The sequence below is a fragment of the Pan paniscus genome, chromosome 7 (genome assembly GCF_029289425.2).
Source record: "Pan paniscus chromosome 7, NHGRI_mPanPan1-v2.0_pri, whole genome shotgun sequence".
Taxonomy (NCBI): Eukaryota; Metazoa; Chordata; class Mammalia; order Primates; family Hominidae; genus Pan; species Pan paniscus.
The window spans coordinates 74,178,006-74,195,572 of NC_073256.2; the positions used below are offsets into that span (position 1 = coordinate 74,178,006).

Here is a 17,567-nt window from a genome sequence, read left to right on the forward strand (position 1 = left end):
TCCTATGCTTGTTGGCCATTTGTATGTCTTCTTTTAAGAAAGGTCTATTCAGTCTGTGTGGGATGGCACTGGGTATTTCCAGCCCTGAAGGAAAAGTGAAATGCATGAGGATGAGAATTTAGGCTCTTTAGTCACTTTCCACACCTCCTTCCATCTCCCTCACGTAGACACACACACACACACACACACACACACACACACACACACAGAGGTCAGGCTGATTCAGGAACCAGCAGAAGCCCCCAGCTCCCTTCTTCCCTGCCATTATTGCTCAGTGGGCTCCGCTCTGTTCACTTGGCACCTTAATGTACTACAGCCTCTTTAACTTTCTTCTTGCTTTTTTTCCACTCTCTCTGCATGCTATAGGCTTAATTTTGTTCCTCTCAAATGCATATGTTGAAGCCCAAATTGCCAGTACTTCAGAATGTGACTGGGCCGTTAACGAGTAATTATGGTTAAGTGAGGTCACAAGAGTGGGGCCCTAATCTAACAGGACCAGTGTCCTTATAAGAAGAGAAAGTGACACTCGAGATGCCTGCTCATAGAGAAAAGACGGTGTGGGGGCACAGGGAGAAGGTTACCATGTGCACACCAAGGAGAGAGGCCTCAGGAGAAACTAAACCTGCCAGCACCTTGATCTCAGACTCTCGCCTCCAGAAGCCTGAGAAAATGCATGTCTGCTGTTGAAGCCACCTGCTCCCGGGTCCTTTGCTACGGCAGCCCTAGTAGGCCAATACACTGCTCTTTCCCACTTCCTCAAATTCCTCTGTATGGTGCCGTCAGCCCTCTCCCCTCCACCTCCCTCCCTTTACTGGCAAAGCTGAATGAAAGGTAAATAAAAGGATAAGCTTTAAAGTAAAATGATAAGTAGTCTTCTGCCTCTGGTTTTCCTCAGCTACAAAATAAGGGATTCGCTTTTACCTATAACCTGGAGACTCTATGATTCTAAATCACCTCCTGTGAAACTGCCTCCTTTGAAAATTCCTAAATGACTCCTTCAGAATCTTCATGTTTTATCTCCCGTCCTCTTTTAAGACGTCTGTTTTCAAGATAAATTAAAACTATTTCTTAGTCAAATTAAAATATTCATATTTCAACAGTGGGTTTTCTCCCTTTCTTTACGTTTGCATTGTAAAATTATTCAAAACAGAGTGGCTCATGATATTATAGGTTACACTGACTTTTGTTTGTTGCTCTGGGAACCTAAGTCCCATCTATAACATAATTTCTTCAATAAAATGTGTTCTGAGTCCCAAATATTCTATTCAAGAGTGAATCTTTGAAACACACTGCTTATACATTGGGGACTGTTTAAACATGGTTGAATTGAAAGAAGTCATACATCCTGACACTATTTCTTTGGAAATAAGCTTTCATTATTATGAGACAAGTTGCTTGGCCTAATTATAATAAAAGGAGAAATCAAACAGGTGGCCAGCATTATGGAGCCATCCTCCAGCCCCAGAAGACTGTGCAATGAATGGATTTCTTCATTGTGCTGCAAAGCAAAGGCCTGACTGGAACCAGAAACAGGCTTAGACCTTCAGCAGGCTGAACATTTCTGAAACTTCACTTAATAAAGAATAGAAAATAAATAGGAGACTCAGTACATAAATGACTGGATTGCGGGTCAAAGAAGACTCTGTCTGCTTCCCCCCGGGCCTTTGCCCCATGCCGGTCTAGTGACTGTGCCAATGGGGCTCATCTCTCTGTGTCTCTGAGCCCTGTCAGCAACCTGCTCAGCTGCCCACAGAACTGACGCCTTCTCCACCTCCAGTTTGTTTCAGCAAATAGTAAACCTGCCTTGTCACGCAGCGTGGGCCTGAGCACTGGCCAGCTGTGTTCTCAATTCTGTGTGTAACTCTTTCCCAATATTTCAATAGTGTGAGAGATCAATAGAGAGAATCAAAAAGACCTGCTAGTAAAGCAACCAGCATTTGCAACTCACTAGAGCCCAGGCTAAGAAGAAAAACAGAGACCCCAAAGTGCCCAACGCCGCCGCACAAATAACACACTTATTCCATCACCGTCTTCAACTCTTTGAGCTCCCGCTATGTTTAAGGTGTCAATTGGAAGCTTTGGTGGGCTATGCAGTTGAATAAAATACAATTGCCCTCCTTGGAGAACTGCCATTCCCCGGAAACACTCCAGAGAAGTGATGAAGTAAAGGCACTTACAGCCAAGTTTCTGAGAAACTGCTGACTCTGTTTGATTGCCACATGTCTGTGGCCAAAGCACTCCCAGGGACACCTGAGCTCACTCCAATACCTCCCCGTAGCCCTGGCACACTGTTACCTGGAGCACCAAATGTTTCACCGAGATGATATCCCGTGTCCCTTCATCTGCCCCCAACCATCTTCTCACCAACACACTCCAAGAAAAACTGTGAGGAGAAGTATTTTCCTGTACATATTTTCCTGCATGCACATACTTTTGTGTTTTAAAATAACAATTTCTGTTTCCAGTGGAGTTTGTTTCACATTGCTTCTTGCCAGAAAATCAAAAGAAAAAAAGGTTCCATTTTGATGTCTTGTTGGTGATAGTGGCGAAGAAGATAATCAATACCCCATCAGCTCCCTCCTGATCCCCCCATTCCTTGCTCTTCTCCAAAGAATTATAGGAGCCAGAGATAAAACCTCAAATTGGAAACTTGAAAGGAAATTAAATATGAAAGCCTTAACTGAAATTACTTTTCAAACCATCTTTCTGAGTAAAGGCAGGTGTGGCAAAGTATTAGGATGAATCTAGGTGAAAGTCATGGGTATTCAATGTATTCTTTAACTGTTTTTCATGGATTGAAATTCTGCAAAATAGCAAATGGGAAGGTGATCAGCCCCCCTCTTGTCACCCCTCACTTCTCTCATGAATTCTCTCAAACAAGTACTTATAATTCTTGAAACTGTCATTGATTTAATCCATGAGAACTTGCTCCAGAACTGTTAAGCGTTGAATCTATACTCTAATTAACTTTGCCACCTATGGTTGGATAACTGTCAATGAGAAATGGTTCTTCAAAATGGAGTTGAGGCTACCAAAGATTGTGGGTGCACATTTTTTTCAATAAAAATGGGGAGTTTTCATATAGTCATCCAAAGTTTATGAATATTTTTATTTTTTACTTTTTACTTTTTTTTGAGACAAGGGCTTGCTTTGTCGCCCAGGTTGGAGTGAGTGGCACAATCTCGGCTCACTGCAACCTCTGCCTCCCAGATTCAAGAAATTCTCCTGCCTCAGCCTCTGGAGTGGCTGGAATCACAGGCATGCGCCACCACGCCTGGCTAATATTTGTATTTTTAGTAGAGATGGGGTTTCGCCATGTTGGCCAGGCTGGTCTCGAACTCCTGACCTCAGGTGATCCACACGCTTTGGCCTCCCAGAGTGCTGGGATTACAGGTGTGAGCCACCACACCCAGCCAGTATTTTTATTTTTAATTAATTAATTTTATTTGTTCATTTTTTTTCATATGTAGGTTTATTGATGAAGAAATGGACTTTGTGGAGTCTATGAAACCTATGCCTGTATTTGAAAGGTAGGTCCTAACATATGCATTAGTTCAGTGGATACAGCATTTCATGTGCAGATAGGAGGTTTCTAGATTGGGGCCTGCCTTATAACTTGCTATGCAACCCTTTAAACAAAAATCACCTCTGTTTCACCAAATATCAGTTTCTAACTAAAATGAGGGCTTAGACTAGAGAACTTTAAATAGCTGTGAATCGTCTGTGAAGCATCAGTGCTGCTGTCTTGACCTCACTTCACAGGCCCGAGCCTCTGCGTTGGTATCAACCAAGGCAGTGTGGAGATGATGCTGATGAGAAGCTGTATTCCATAATCCACTCATAAAACCAAGGGTAAAACCTTAAGCCCATTGCCTCAAAAATGTATAACATGGAGCCTAAGAGAAACAATATGAGATTACACAATTAACTCCAAGGTGTTGGTGAGATGAAGAGACACTGTCCTACCTGAAGGTGAGCACAGCATAATGTTGTATTTGATTATACTGTGGCTCTTCACGGGCTCTCAGCTAGAGTCGTCAGCCTCCTTCCTGACCTTCCTAGGCCTGGCAGCTGCAGTGCCCCACCCTCTGACCAAGTGATCCTCCCAAACAGTGAGGATTTAGGGACAGAAGTGTCATCATGGATTTTGTTTACTGTGGCGTATCTTTTCAATGACCTGAGTCAAGACAGTCTGTCACCTGGACTTGCCACAAAGGGAAGAGTGCTGGCTGTGGAGTTGGAGCAACCTGGATTCCAATACTCCCAGCTCTTTCACCTGTCAGCATTGTGACCTTGAGCCAGTGACTTAACCTTTCTGGAGTTCTGCCTTTCTCTTCTGTAATATAGAGGTAATAGTAACACAAATCTCAAAGGACTCTTGAGGATATGATGGGATGGTGCATGGCATGTGGAGTAGTGACCTGGCCCTGGCCCATGGGAATCTGAATAGATTTAACCATGAAAATCTCTCCTCCTAGGTCTATTTGATCTTACAATAGGTTGTAATGTCTTTTAGGTGCTTTTGAAAATAAAAATATCTTTCTAAATGGAATGGTTTCATTTCCAATAAAGTTCTAACTTAATGTTGTCTAAGATAAAATTATATCTATAGCTTTATTTATTTATTTATTTATTTTGAGTCAGAGTTTCGCTTTTGTTGCCCAGGCTGGAGTACAATGGCGTGATCTCGGCTCACTGCGACCTCCATCTCCTGGGTTCAAGCCATTCTCCTGCCTCAGCCTCCCAAGTAGCTGGGATTACAGGCATGTGCCACCATGCCTGGCTAATTTTTTTTTTTTTTTTTTTTTTGTATTTTTAGTAGAGATGGGGTTTCTCCGTGTTGGTCAGGCTGGTCTCGAACTATTGACCTCAGGTGATCTGCCTGCCTTGGCCTCCCAAAGTGTTGGGATTACAGGCATGAGCCACTGTGCCTGGCCATCCGTGGCTTTTTAAATGTATTCTCCTCGCATGCTTTTTTCAAAAAAGACAAAATACTTCATATACCAATGCATGTATACATTCTTTAAAGTTAATAAAATTATAGTACAAAATAGCCTTTGGGATTGCTATACAACAGGGATTGGCAAACATTTTCTGTAAAGAACTAGACTTTAAATATATCAGGAATTGTGGCCACATGGTCTCTGTTGCAACTGCTCAGCTCCACAGTGGCATCACAACAGCAGGCACAGACAAGAATGCAAACAATGGGCATGCTGCGTCCTAATAAAACTTGACTGATGGGTGTGGAAGTCCAAATGTCACATACTTCTCACATGTCATAAAAGATTCTTATTCTTTTGATTTTTTATCTAACCATTAAAAAACGTAAAAACCATTCTCAACTTTCAGGCTATACAAAAACAGAGGCGGGAACCCTTTGGTCCATGTGCCATCAGTTGCCAACCCTTGCTCTACAAGAACAAGGACATGGAAAAATGTGGGATGCATTTAAAAAGTCATAAAATCTATTAGGAAAGCACACTGGAAATTTAGTTTATCACTGTTCACTATAAAATAGATGTTTGTTAATCTTGAACCACATCGAAATGACTTTAATTTTCTTCATATAAAAGATAACCTACTTAAGGGATAAATCTATGGTAATATTAAATAGCAAGATGAAAACTTTTAATAAATTTTATGTAGTGTGAGGGAGATTTTTGAGTAAATTATTACATTGAATATTTTTGCAATATTTGAATATATGAGTATTTTGAATGAATCCTGAATAAAATTGTTGTTGTTTAGCTTATCAGTGGGTGAATGTTTTAAACACTCTGAATAATTCAAAATTTAAAACACATAGATTCGGCCAGGTGTGGTGGCCCGTGTCTGTAATCACAGCACTTTGGGATGCCGAGGCGGGCAGATCGCCTCAGGTCAGGAGTTTGAGACCAGCCTGCCCAACATGGTGAAACCCTGTCTCTACTAAGGATATGAAAATTAGCTAGGCATGGTGGCACGTGCCTGTAGTCCCAGCTACTCGGTAGGCTGAGGCATGAGAATCACTTGAACTCAGGAGGTGGCACTTACAGTGAGCCGAGATCGCACCACTGCACTCCAGCCTTGGCGAGAGGGTGAGACTCTTTCTCTAAATAAATAAATAAATAAATAAATAAATACACATAGATTCATACTTTTATTTCTGAAAGATGAATCATTTCAAAATTATCAAATGTTAGAATATTTTCTTAATATTTGTAAAATAAGCAAAAAGGTAAATATAATTTAAATATAAATACTACACAGAAATATCAATTGACATAGAGCTGATAACTCATACTTAAAATATTTTATCAAAGCATTGTTGTACACAGCATTTAAACACTCGAGTCACCTTAGTTTTTTTTCATCTGCAAGTCATTTAGCGATAAAAATCATTTAAATAAAACATAATGTCAAGCTGCACTTAATACACTCCACATGTTTCATAACCAAAGCTTCCAAATGGCTATTTCCATCCAGTTTTAACTTTAAAACATATCACATAAAAGCTACATTTTTTCAGTGATAATGTGTATTTAACAATGACAGAAAAACTACCTTTTTTAATCTCTGAGAAAACTCTTCTCATTAATATGAATGAAATAAAAATATAGAGAAGATAGTTAAAGCCGGACATAGAGTTTTCAGCAACAATAAGTTAAAACATGAAGGGAAAATAAAACCACCTTTAGTGTTTTTGGGAAATCAAGATAATCATGTTTAAAGCCCTGAATTTTGGATATAGAAGAAGTTGAAAAATATTTCCTTTTTATTAAAAGACATAACTAATCATAATCATTTGAAATATCCTTTATGATATATGATCACACCCAAAGAACCCCACCATCTAGTCAACAAATAATGCAGTTTCACTAGAATGTGAATTTGAACATTTTTTCATAATTGTCAGGCAGTTTTATAAAAATAAAGCAGTTTCCTTAGGAAAAAACAATCTGCCAATTAGAATACATATCTTTTCTTTGGAGATGGGGTCTCACTAAGCTGTCCAGGCTGGTCTTGAACTCCTGGGCTCAAGCCATCCTCCTTCTTTGGCCTCTCGAGTAGCTAAGACTACAGGTGCCTGCTACCACACCTGGCTGTAATGTGTATCTTCATTTTGAAAAAAAAATAAAATAAAGGTGTTTTCCTTTGAAAATAATAAACTTCAATCCCTGGCTATATGAACATTCATGGACTTATACAAATGAAAACAAATTATTGTGCTCCTAGAAACTAGTTCTTTTCACTAGCAGAGTCTGTGATAGCATCTGGAAACTGTCACCAAAATGTTAAGATTCACAAGCAAGCACTGGTGAACAACATTGGACCTGGTGAATCATTTCTACCGCCACTAAATGCATTTGTCCAAAGGGACTGTGTGGTGAGGGTGTTCTGCAGTCCTGTAATATCATCTAGTGTCCTCTTATTCCAGCCATGTATTCACAAATGCTTGAATTTATATTTAAATTCAATATCATTCAATGGCGGCAAAATGCCCAAGCCTGCCCGGGACTGGTCCAAAGGTGGACATTTAGCTTGGCCCTCTATAAGCTCCAATTCAAAATAAGAAAGCATCAGAATCAAAAATTGCTTGATTTCGTGGATAGCGAACAATCTTCCAGGACATATTGTAGCTCCCGATCCAAAGGGCATGTAGTAATACTTTAACTTGAGTCCATTACAATAGAAGGTAGTCTTTGTCTTCCCGTTTTCATCAAGATACCTATCATATTTAAAAGTCTGCAATAAAAATACAAAGAAAACCGCCTTTAAGCTAGTTTTAAAGAAATTTATCTCTTTCTAAACCTGGAAGCTCCAAAGAGTAATTTTCTTTTTAATTCTACCCCATTAGTGATTTAGCAAATACTCCACATTGAATCAGAAAGTAATAAGGAACAGGAGCTTAATGAGCTAAGGAAGCCTTGTGATACCTCCTATCCTGCTTGAACGATTAGTTCCTTAGTCAGGCAGAGCTAGAGAGAGAAGTGTTCCCAGAAGAAACTAGAATAATCAATATATTAGCCTCCAATTTCCTGGATTTGGGAGGAGGTGCTTTTTAAGAAAAAAAAAGTGGCAGGTTTATTATTATGACTGCAAATATAATCTAGCAAAGACTGTGTGATGGCAAATATCAGGACTAAAATGAAAAATTCAGACCACTATCTAAATTTTCCAAAATATATGAATATTTAACACAATTAAGCGGACAATTCCTGTGACTACAATGATAAAATCAATTCTACCATTGTACATTTCCTCTTTATTTAGATCTAGGTAGGTATCACCTGGATATTGAATTTCAATGGGCAGGCACTTACCAAAGGGTCTGGGTAGATTTCTGGATCTAAGTGCATTAACTGTGGGTAAAGAGCTATGATGTCATCTTTTCGGATGTTGTAGGAACCGTCCTCAAGGTGCAAAGTGAAATCCTCCTTAGCTGTCCGGATGTTGAGGGAGGCACTGGAAAGCCTCAGCGATTCCTTGATTATACTATCTAAACATTTTAAAAGAAAAAAAGACAAAAAATGAAAGAAGGAAGGGAGGAAGGAAGAGAAGAACAAACCAAGTGTTTGAAGGTCATATGATATAGAGTCTGAACTACAGACAGCCTGGCAGTGCATAACACAAAGATGAACAGGGTATGGGAAGCTGATCAGATAAAAATTTCCCAAACTTTCTTTCTGTTACCACTATGCTGTTATCAATGATTCAACTGTGTCTGAATTTTTTTATTTTTGTTTTTCTTTTTAGCCAGGGTCTCATTCTGTTGCCCATGCTGCAGTGCAGTGGCATGATCCTGGCTCACTGCAGCCTCAACCTCCCAGGCTGAACTGATCCTCCCACCTCAACCTCTCGAGTAGCTGCGACTATAGGCATGTGCCACCATACCCAGCTAATTTTCTTCTTTTTATTGTTTGCAGAGACAGGGTTTTGCTATGTTGCCCAGGTTGCTCTTGAGCTCCTAGGCTTAAGCGATGTGCCCATCTCAGCCTCCAAAAGTGCTTTGATTACAGGTGTGAGTCACCGTGCCTGGCCTGAATGTATCTTTAAATCTGATCCTGAGTTAATAATAATCTTTTGATTAAGAGATAATCATCTTGGTCATAATTGGGAAACAAAATTCCATCATTTTATAGAAGAGTAATGTAATAAAACTGGAAAAATCAGTAATACATTTTTATAGAAATTATTCAAAGTTTATCACTTCTGAGATTTAATATACTGAGGACTTCTGAGATTGAATATACTGATAGCACTGACACATACATATGTTTTTTCTAGGTGTTTAATGCAGCTTCAGTTCAACATTTACAAGAACCTATTTTTATCCATATACTATCTGATGTTGCGTGGCGATCACCGCTGCCTGGTAAAGGCATAAAGGGACAAAAAGAACCAACCTGAAAATGGCTGAAATATAGAGAGCTCGCGAGAGGTCCAGCCTGACCTTTTAGCTGTATCCTTTAACTGTCATGTTTTAGGGTGCTCATCACATGATTGTGTATAAAATTCCAGAATGTTAGCATTTTATTTTACAGATAAGAAAAGTAAGGCCCCCAAAAGAGTACTGACATGTCCAAAGTCTCCCAAGTCAGCCCCAGCATGGAACCTAAGCTTCTTGCCTCCTTAAAGAAAATAACCAAAAAAAGAAAACTTTATTGCTATAAACATATCATATTGTTGGCCGGGTGCGATGGCTCATGCCTGTAATCCCAGCACTTTGGGAGGCTGAGGCGGGCGGATCACTTGAGGTCAGGAGTTCGAGACCAGTCTGGACAACATGGTGAAACCCCGTCTCTACTAAAAATACAAAAATTAGCCAGGGGTGGTGGCGTGCACCTGTAATCCTAGCTACTTGGGAGGCTGAGGCAGGAGAATGGCTTGAATCCAGGAGGCAGAGGTTGCAGTAAGCCAAGATCGCGCCATTGCACTCCAGCCTGGGCAACAGAACAAGACTTTGTCAAAAATAAATAAATAAATAAAAATAAAAATATCATATTGTTATAGTTCCATAAAATATAGAAAAGCAGAACAAAGAAAAATCAAAGCACCTTCAAATCCATCACTCAATCCATGCAGGTAACTGTGGTTTCTTAATGGTTCTTTTCCCTCCTTTATTTTATGAAAATGACTAATATGCTTCCATTAACCATCAGATTAGTGGTAAGAGGAATATGAGAAACATGGTGTGGCAGTGCAGGGTGGTAGTTGAGAGAATAGGATGCCACATAATGATGTATTTGATTCTACACTGGCTGCAGCTTAACCTCTAGGTATCAGTTTCCTCACTTGGTACAAATAAATAGTAACAGTCCCAAGTCACAGGACAGTTGTGAGGATTAACCAAGAAAACTCATATGAAATACTTAGTTTAACGCCTAGAATTCGGTAAGTATATAATTTATGTTGGTCATTATTGTTAAAGTAGTAGGACATAGAAAATGAAACTCAACATAACAAGTATACCCACCTAATACTGGCAGGTCATTCAGTTCTGCTTGACTCAAACAAATAGGATTGCCTTCCAAGCTGACTTTTTGACCAGCATTCTCTAATGTTCTTTTCACTTCTTCAGTAGCTGCTTTCATTGCTTCTGGGTTCCTATTAAAAGGTAAGAGAAAACATGTATGTGCAGAAAATAAACTTTTTCCATACTTTGAGATCTGCAAACAAATAGGCCTTTCCCCCTTCTTTTAACTAGATGGTGAAGATATCAGGGGAGGAGGGAAAGGGATATTCCTGTTTGCATTTACTCCATTTGTAATTGGGTTTATGTCCTTGGATATTAGTAAGAATTGTTGCCTTAAAATGACCTTGCGGCCGGGCGTGGTGGCACACGCCTGTAATCCCAGCACTTTGGGAGGCCGAGGCGGGCGGATCATGAGGTCAGGAGTTTGAGACCAGCCTGGCCAACATGGCGAAACCCTGTCTCTACTAAAAATACAAAAATCAGCCAGGCATGGCAGTGGGATCCTGTAATCCCAGCTACTCGGGAGGCTGAGGCAGGAGAATTGCTTGAGCCCGGGAGGTGGAGGTTGCAGTGAGCCATGATCGTGCCACTGCATTCCAGCCTTGGTGACAGAGCAAGACTCTGTCTCGAAAAAAAAAAAAAATAATAATAATAATAAAAATGGGACTTTGCTACATAAAAGTTAAACTTTGGTGAGGGCTTTTATTTTATTTTTATTTATTTATTTATTTATTTTGAAACGGAGTCTTGCTCTGTCGCCCAGGCTGGAGTGCAGGGGCGCAATCTTGGCTCACCGCAAGCTCCGCCTCCCGGGTTCACGCCATTCTCCTGCCTCAGCCTCCCGAGTAGCTGGGACTACAGGCGCCGGCCACCACGCCCAGCTAATTTTTTGTATGTTTTTTAGTAGAGACGGGGTTTCACCGTGTTAGCCAGGATGGTCTCGATCTCCTGACCTTGTGATCCGCCCGCCTCGGCCTCCCAAAGTTCTGGGATTACAGGCGTGAGCCATTGCGCCCGGCCTGGTCAGGGCTTTTATAAATAAGTGTTTCTAACAAGGATTAAACATGTCTAGGGAGCTACATAACAAAATTACAGTAAGTTGAGTCTCAAAATGTTTGATAAGTATTTGTAAGACTATCATAAAATATGGCTACAATTTCCTTTATGATGTTAAATTGATGTCGTATGCCTGCTGTAAATATGTGAATTTATTCTGGATGTGCTTTCTCAAGTAATAACTTTGGAAGATAGTCAACATTTGTGACAAATTAGTAATAAGTTCTCACATCTGAAATTAAGTTTTAAAATATTTTATAAGACCTAAAGTCATCAGCCATCAGTAGAAATTTGGCATTCCCAATCTTATGGAGTAGCAATTTTGTGTCTACATGATACTAAATATCTAATTTAATTGGAATAATTCAATAGACCATTCTAATTTCAAATTCCCAAAAGATTAACACTTTGGAGAGAAATCATGTTATGTAAAACATATGTTATTACAGTTTTTTTCTGTTACATACAGTTTTAAAAAGCACAACCTAGCTAAGTCTCTTATCAATAATAATAGATTATGATTGATTCATAGCTCTCATAGTTGGTCAAATAAACAGAAGAACAGCAATTCCTAACTGAGTGAAAACAAACTGTGAATGAACAAATAAATAAGGCATAGTCACTGCCCTGATTGTTGTCCATAAATCAGTAATCACTTAAATACATTTTTATGATTATGAAAACTGCATTTATGGAGTGGAGTTGGCGTCGTGAAGAACAGTATGGGGTTAAGAGCAAGGGCTCTGGGCCAGGCAGCCTGAATTGACCCAACACCAGCACATACAAGCTCTGTGGCTTGGGGTGACATCTCTTTCTCTGGGACTGTCTTTGTTTCTATAAAACACTTTTACCAGCCATAGCTGCCTATGTTTTTCTGAGGACTGAATGAACTCATATATGTTAAACACTAACACGCATTAGTGCTACGTTCTTGATTGACGGCATGATAAAGTACTACGAGGCTTTTTTTCTTAAAGTTAAAGTGGTTTAATTTCTACTTTCTACTAAAATAAAAAAAAGAAATGGATATGGCGTTAGTCACCTAATCATTTGAAATAAACTCCAGAAAGTCGCTGGAATGGTGTTTGCTTGCGATGCCCAGAGGACCACGAGGTGTGTCTTGGCCTTCTCCAGGTCATCAAAGGTGGACAAAGTGTCATTGAGAAACATGCGCAGGCTGATCAGTTCTGAGATGCTTTCCCTCTTTTGGAGGTTCTCGTGCCTCAAGCTCTCTGCCAGTTTCTCCCGGGCATTGTGCGCAGTCCTGAACATGTGAATGGGGAGGCCTGCTACCAGGGCTGGAAAGACTTTGTCGAATTGCTTGAAGTTGTCAAGATTGTTTAGAATATGTGCTTTCTGTGTGTCCCGCCTTGTAAGATCTCTGCCAAAGATAGTTAAATACCCAGCTTCAAACATCACTCGGTAGCAGAAAGAATACATCCCTTCTGTCACCCAGGCAGCGGTCTTTGAGTTAGAGGAGACTGGAGGTCTCATGATACGTTGGAGGTTTTCCATCATGCTTTCCATGAGGGAATTCAAGGCATGGCCCTGCAGGGTTTTGATGAAAGTGTCGTTTATGTTTTCAGTGGTATTTCCATCCATCGGGTCAATGCTTCTGTGCCCAAATGCCTGATAGCAAATAAAACATGCAGAAAAATAAGTTAAACCTGACCTAGTCATAGTAAATGACTGAAAAACAGATTAGATACTTTCATAGTTCCTTACTTGGTAAACATGGGAAATTGGCTTTCCCTTGTACAAGTTCATAGCACTTTACAAATAAATGACCAAACTGTACCTTTCCTTTAAAGCCAACTTCAGTGGCACTCCCCTGGATCACTCAAGTCATCTATGTCTTATTTCTTATGCTACTGCACTTATTTACAGCTATTGCACATAAACTAATTGATAATGTTTTAAAATCATTAGTTATCTTTTATATTATTTGTAGATTTCTTTTTCTTTTTCTTTTAGAGATGGGGTCTCACATTGTCACCCAGGCTGGAGTGCAGTGACACAATGATAGCTCACTGCAGCCTCAAACTCCTGGACTCAAGCGATCCTCCTGCCTCAGCCTCTCAAATAGCAGGGACTACAGGTGTGTTCCATTGTGTCCAGCTGTAGATGTATTTTAACCAAACTTTAAGCTACTTAGTCACAAAGACCAAAGCTAATATTTATTTGCAGTAAGTAAGTAGTTATTGGTTTTTTTTCTCAGTAACAGATCTTCTTTTATTACATCTAAATGATGTTAAAATATCTTGCCAATCCTTATCAAAATGAAACACTGTGTGGCACAAGTGTGGTGAGACAACTGTTGAATGTTAGGTTTCCGTCACTTGCATTCTTGCATAGACATTGCTGATGTGATGAATTTTTATCTATCTTATTCGTACAGTGCGACCTGTCTCAGTAGAGCATTTAATCTGTATTTCACCCTCATTAGCTCGTCAACAAATGACAAATCTATACCTATTTTGACTTTCTAAATGATTATTACTAAGAAGCTATGTATAATTTATTTATGTTTCTAAGAATCTCCACATAAGGATAACTCTCTTCAACACCTTTATCATGAAATCTAAGTACATCAAAATTTCTAAATAGACAAGCACATAAAAAGGTAGAAGACAAACAGAATGGTATATAAATGTAAAACTGCTTACCTTCGCAGAAGTGGCAAAGTGAAATTTTTTCCAATCAAAATATTTTCCGTGGCACAACACCTTATGGTATGACAAGGGATTTGTGATGAAATGGACATATTTTCCCATTAGTTTGCAGGTAAAAACATGACCATGTTTCCTTTGATTTGCTCTGAGGAACTCAAGAGGATTGGCACCAAATTGCAGAGCACAGCCCAGGTATGGAATTAATCCATTCTCTAGAGGTGGTTCACCCGTTTGCCTGTCAGACACAAATGTATGATAGACATGGATGATTACAGATTTGGGTTTTTACTTACATCAGGTTTTAAAATTTTTCCCACTGACTTCAAACTTTGAAACCCTATAGTTTATAGATATTTCTTTTGTTGGATGGGCCCTGCTCTTTTACTACAGTAATAGGTTATATTAACCTAGTAACATGATATGTTGGTGGAAAGGATTACTAAATCCATCCATTCATGCATCCGTCCATATACACATTCAACAAGCACCCGTCTACTATGTGCTTGTCACTTTTCCCAGTGATACAGGCAAAAGGATTTACAAGACCAACAAGATTCTTGTTGTCAGTGTGGAAACAAAACTACATTCTAGTGTTTATCATTTTGCTAAGCATCATTTTTCTAAATATCTCAAAATGTTTCTTTTGATTATTTTCTTTAAAGACACAGATCACTGAATAAGAGAGGATTTCAGAACTGAGGTTTTGAAAATATTCCTAGTTTAAAGATATCTATATTATATTCTATAAGGATGGTTTCAGAGAAGAAGAATCTCATGTGAGAAATCAGCTTATTATAAAATGAAATTGAGTAAGATAAACACGGACAGAATCATCTATTGTAATTCAGTGCTCCTTTAAAATGTTTTTATTAGAACATGTAAACTTATTTTCCAACATAAACTTCTGTACCTCTTGATAGAATAATACAGTATAAAGTAATTACTTTTCTTTTCTTAGTTTGAAGATAAGTAGTTTAATTAAAAGTAAAAACTATCAGGCCTGAAAGAAACTGCAAAAGGCAGAAAACACATAGCAATCTACAAAGCTGAAAGATGGTTAGGGTTATTTTCTCTTTTTGAGATTGACATAGCAGAGAATATCTATATGCCTCCCCACAATTACTCCTTGAGCCAATTAGAAGTTAAATAAACTATGGTTCTGGATCTGACTGTATTTGTTTTTCTTGCATTCTTGAACCAGTTGTAAATAAATGAAATCGATGTCACATACACTCAGCAAACTTTCCCAATTCACCACAGTTGATTAACATTGATTTAAAAACAGTAATAGAATGATCAGCTCAGGCTCTATGCTGTTGTTCAGGCTTAGGCTGAGTCTATACGATGCACAAGAATGAGCTTAAAAGAGAACATTTATTTAGCAAGAGTATCTATTGAAGCCATGTGAGAGAAAGCAATCCTTTCCATTGTAGATTCCCACTTGCTACTTGTATCCTTACTAATTTGGGCTTCCTCTTTAGATACACATATAAATGTACATAGAGACCTTATACAATTTCTGTCAGTTATGTTTAACGCCAATATACATTTATATATTACCATCGGTATATGCCAATACTAAAAAGGGAAGCTGTCATATGTTTTGTGAGATATAGTAAAAAAGATGTTACTTTAAAAATTCAAATCAAATTTTTCATTTAAAAAATAAGGAAGATAATGCTAATATGTGTAAGTATAGAAAACCAAATTTACTGTATAAAAATGAAGGTAAAAAAATTAAATGGATGAATCAAAGAGCAATTTAAAGATAAAACATTACTTACCTTCTCCTAATTCCAAGAATAAGCCATAGACAACAGCATGCTGCTATAGCAATCCCCCAAATCAAAGATGTGGTCATCATTTTGCAAATCTAGGCCAAAATCTCTGAGGAAGAAAATCTCTGATTAGAAAGGGAAGGATGCCACTGAAAAGAGACTCAAGCTAGGCTTTTTATATACTTAGTATCCAGATCCATTAACTTGAGCTTGGTTGACAAAGCAAACAATTAGCCATTTGTTCATTCTATTAGAAAAAAAAAAGTGGTAGTAACTGGCCTTGAACTAAGTCCACAGGTATCAGAAGTGGTTCCAAAGCAATCAGAGACCTGCAATACTTGATAAGTTGAAGGTCTCTCAAATATATGTTGACTTAACATTCGGACCTGGGGACAACAGCTAATATTAAGAGTTTGGTATGTGTAAAAAGAACAAATAAACCTGTTTAAGATGGGCATAGCTAATAAATACATAAACTATAATAATTTAAAGAAAAATAAGAATGAGTTATTCATCAAGCTTATAATTTGGTCTTGTTAACTTTTAAAGAAGAATTAATTTAGGTGCTTTGCCAGAGAGACGGTGATCAAGTTCAGAAGAAAGAGAACTGGGAAAAACATTTCTGTTGCTTCACGTTTCAGTGCTTTTATAAAATCATAGATATTTTACTACATATAGTAACATGTTACTCACCTAACATCCTCAAGAGAGTATTCTACATAAGTGCATCCTCTAGATAAATATAACTTATTGGAAGCATCAAAATTTTAACTATCATTCTTGTGATTAAAATGTTTATCAATGTTTCTAATTATTAAAGTAATAAATTTCATTTCAAGTAAGTTAAGACTAACTAAAACATATCTTGGTGGAAAGTGAACATCTATTAATAATTTACCTACCATGCTACTCCTTTACTCAGAAGTAACCACTGGTAACCATTTGGCATCTGTTCTTCCAAACTTTATTTCTGTGTACACAAAAATATTAGTTGAGTATTTATTATGTGCCAAGAACTCTTCAAAAGTATTCTAGTTGTAGGCATTAAGATAGGCAGATTTCCTTATCTAATGGAGATTCTATTCCAATGGAGAAAGGAGTAATAAAATACATGTTATGAAAAAAATAAAACATGGTATAGAAAGCTATGGGGGAATGAGGACAACTTTAGATATGATGGTCAGAGATGGGCTCTCTGAAAATGTGACATTTGGGATCTGAATGACAAGAAGAGACTATTCATGTGAATATCAGAAGGAAGGATATTCCAGGAAGAGGAAGCAGCAAATGCAATGTCTTGAGTCAAGGATCAACTTGGTGAGTCTAAGAACCAAAAAGAAGGATATATCCTACTGAAGCAGAGTGAATGAGAATTCACAGAATTAAGACAAAAGAAGGTAGGCAGCAGTACTGTGTGTGTATATGTATGTATATATACACACACATATACACCCACAGTATTCTCTATATTTATACATGTGTGTATATATATGTGTGTATAAATAATTATATTGAATATGTGCTTAATCTTCCATTGGATAAATGTACTATAATTTATTTAACTGATTTCCTATTGATGGATATGTGGGTTGTTTCCAGTTT

At 38.3% G+C, this 17,567-nt stretch overlaps 1 protein-coding gene across 1 annotated transcript; it reads right to left on the minus strand.

Moving 5' to 3' along the window:
* Positions 1–6,129: 6,129 nt before the first annotated feature.
* CYP7A1 (cytochrome P450 family 7 subfamily A member 1) lies at positions 6,130–16,116 on the minus strand. Its single transcript, XM_003821975.4, has 6 exons — positions 15,972–16,116; positions 14,182–14,422; positions 12,558–13,144; positions 10,460–10,590; positions 8,307–8,482; positions 6,130–7,728 (listed from the first exon to the last, which is right to left on the minus strand). Exons 1-6 carry the CDS (start codon positions 16,049–16,051, stop codon positions 7,429–7,431), a joined length of 1,515 nt encoding a protein of 504 aa, XP_003822023.2. The 5' UTR covers positions 16,052–16,116; the 3' UTR covers positions 6,130–7,428.
* Between the last annotated feature and the right edge of the window lie 1,451 nt (positions 16,117–17,567).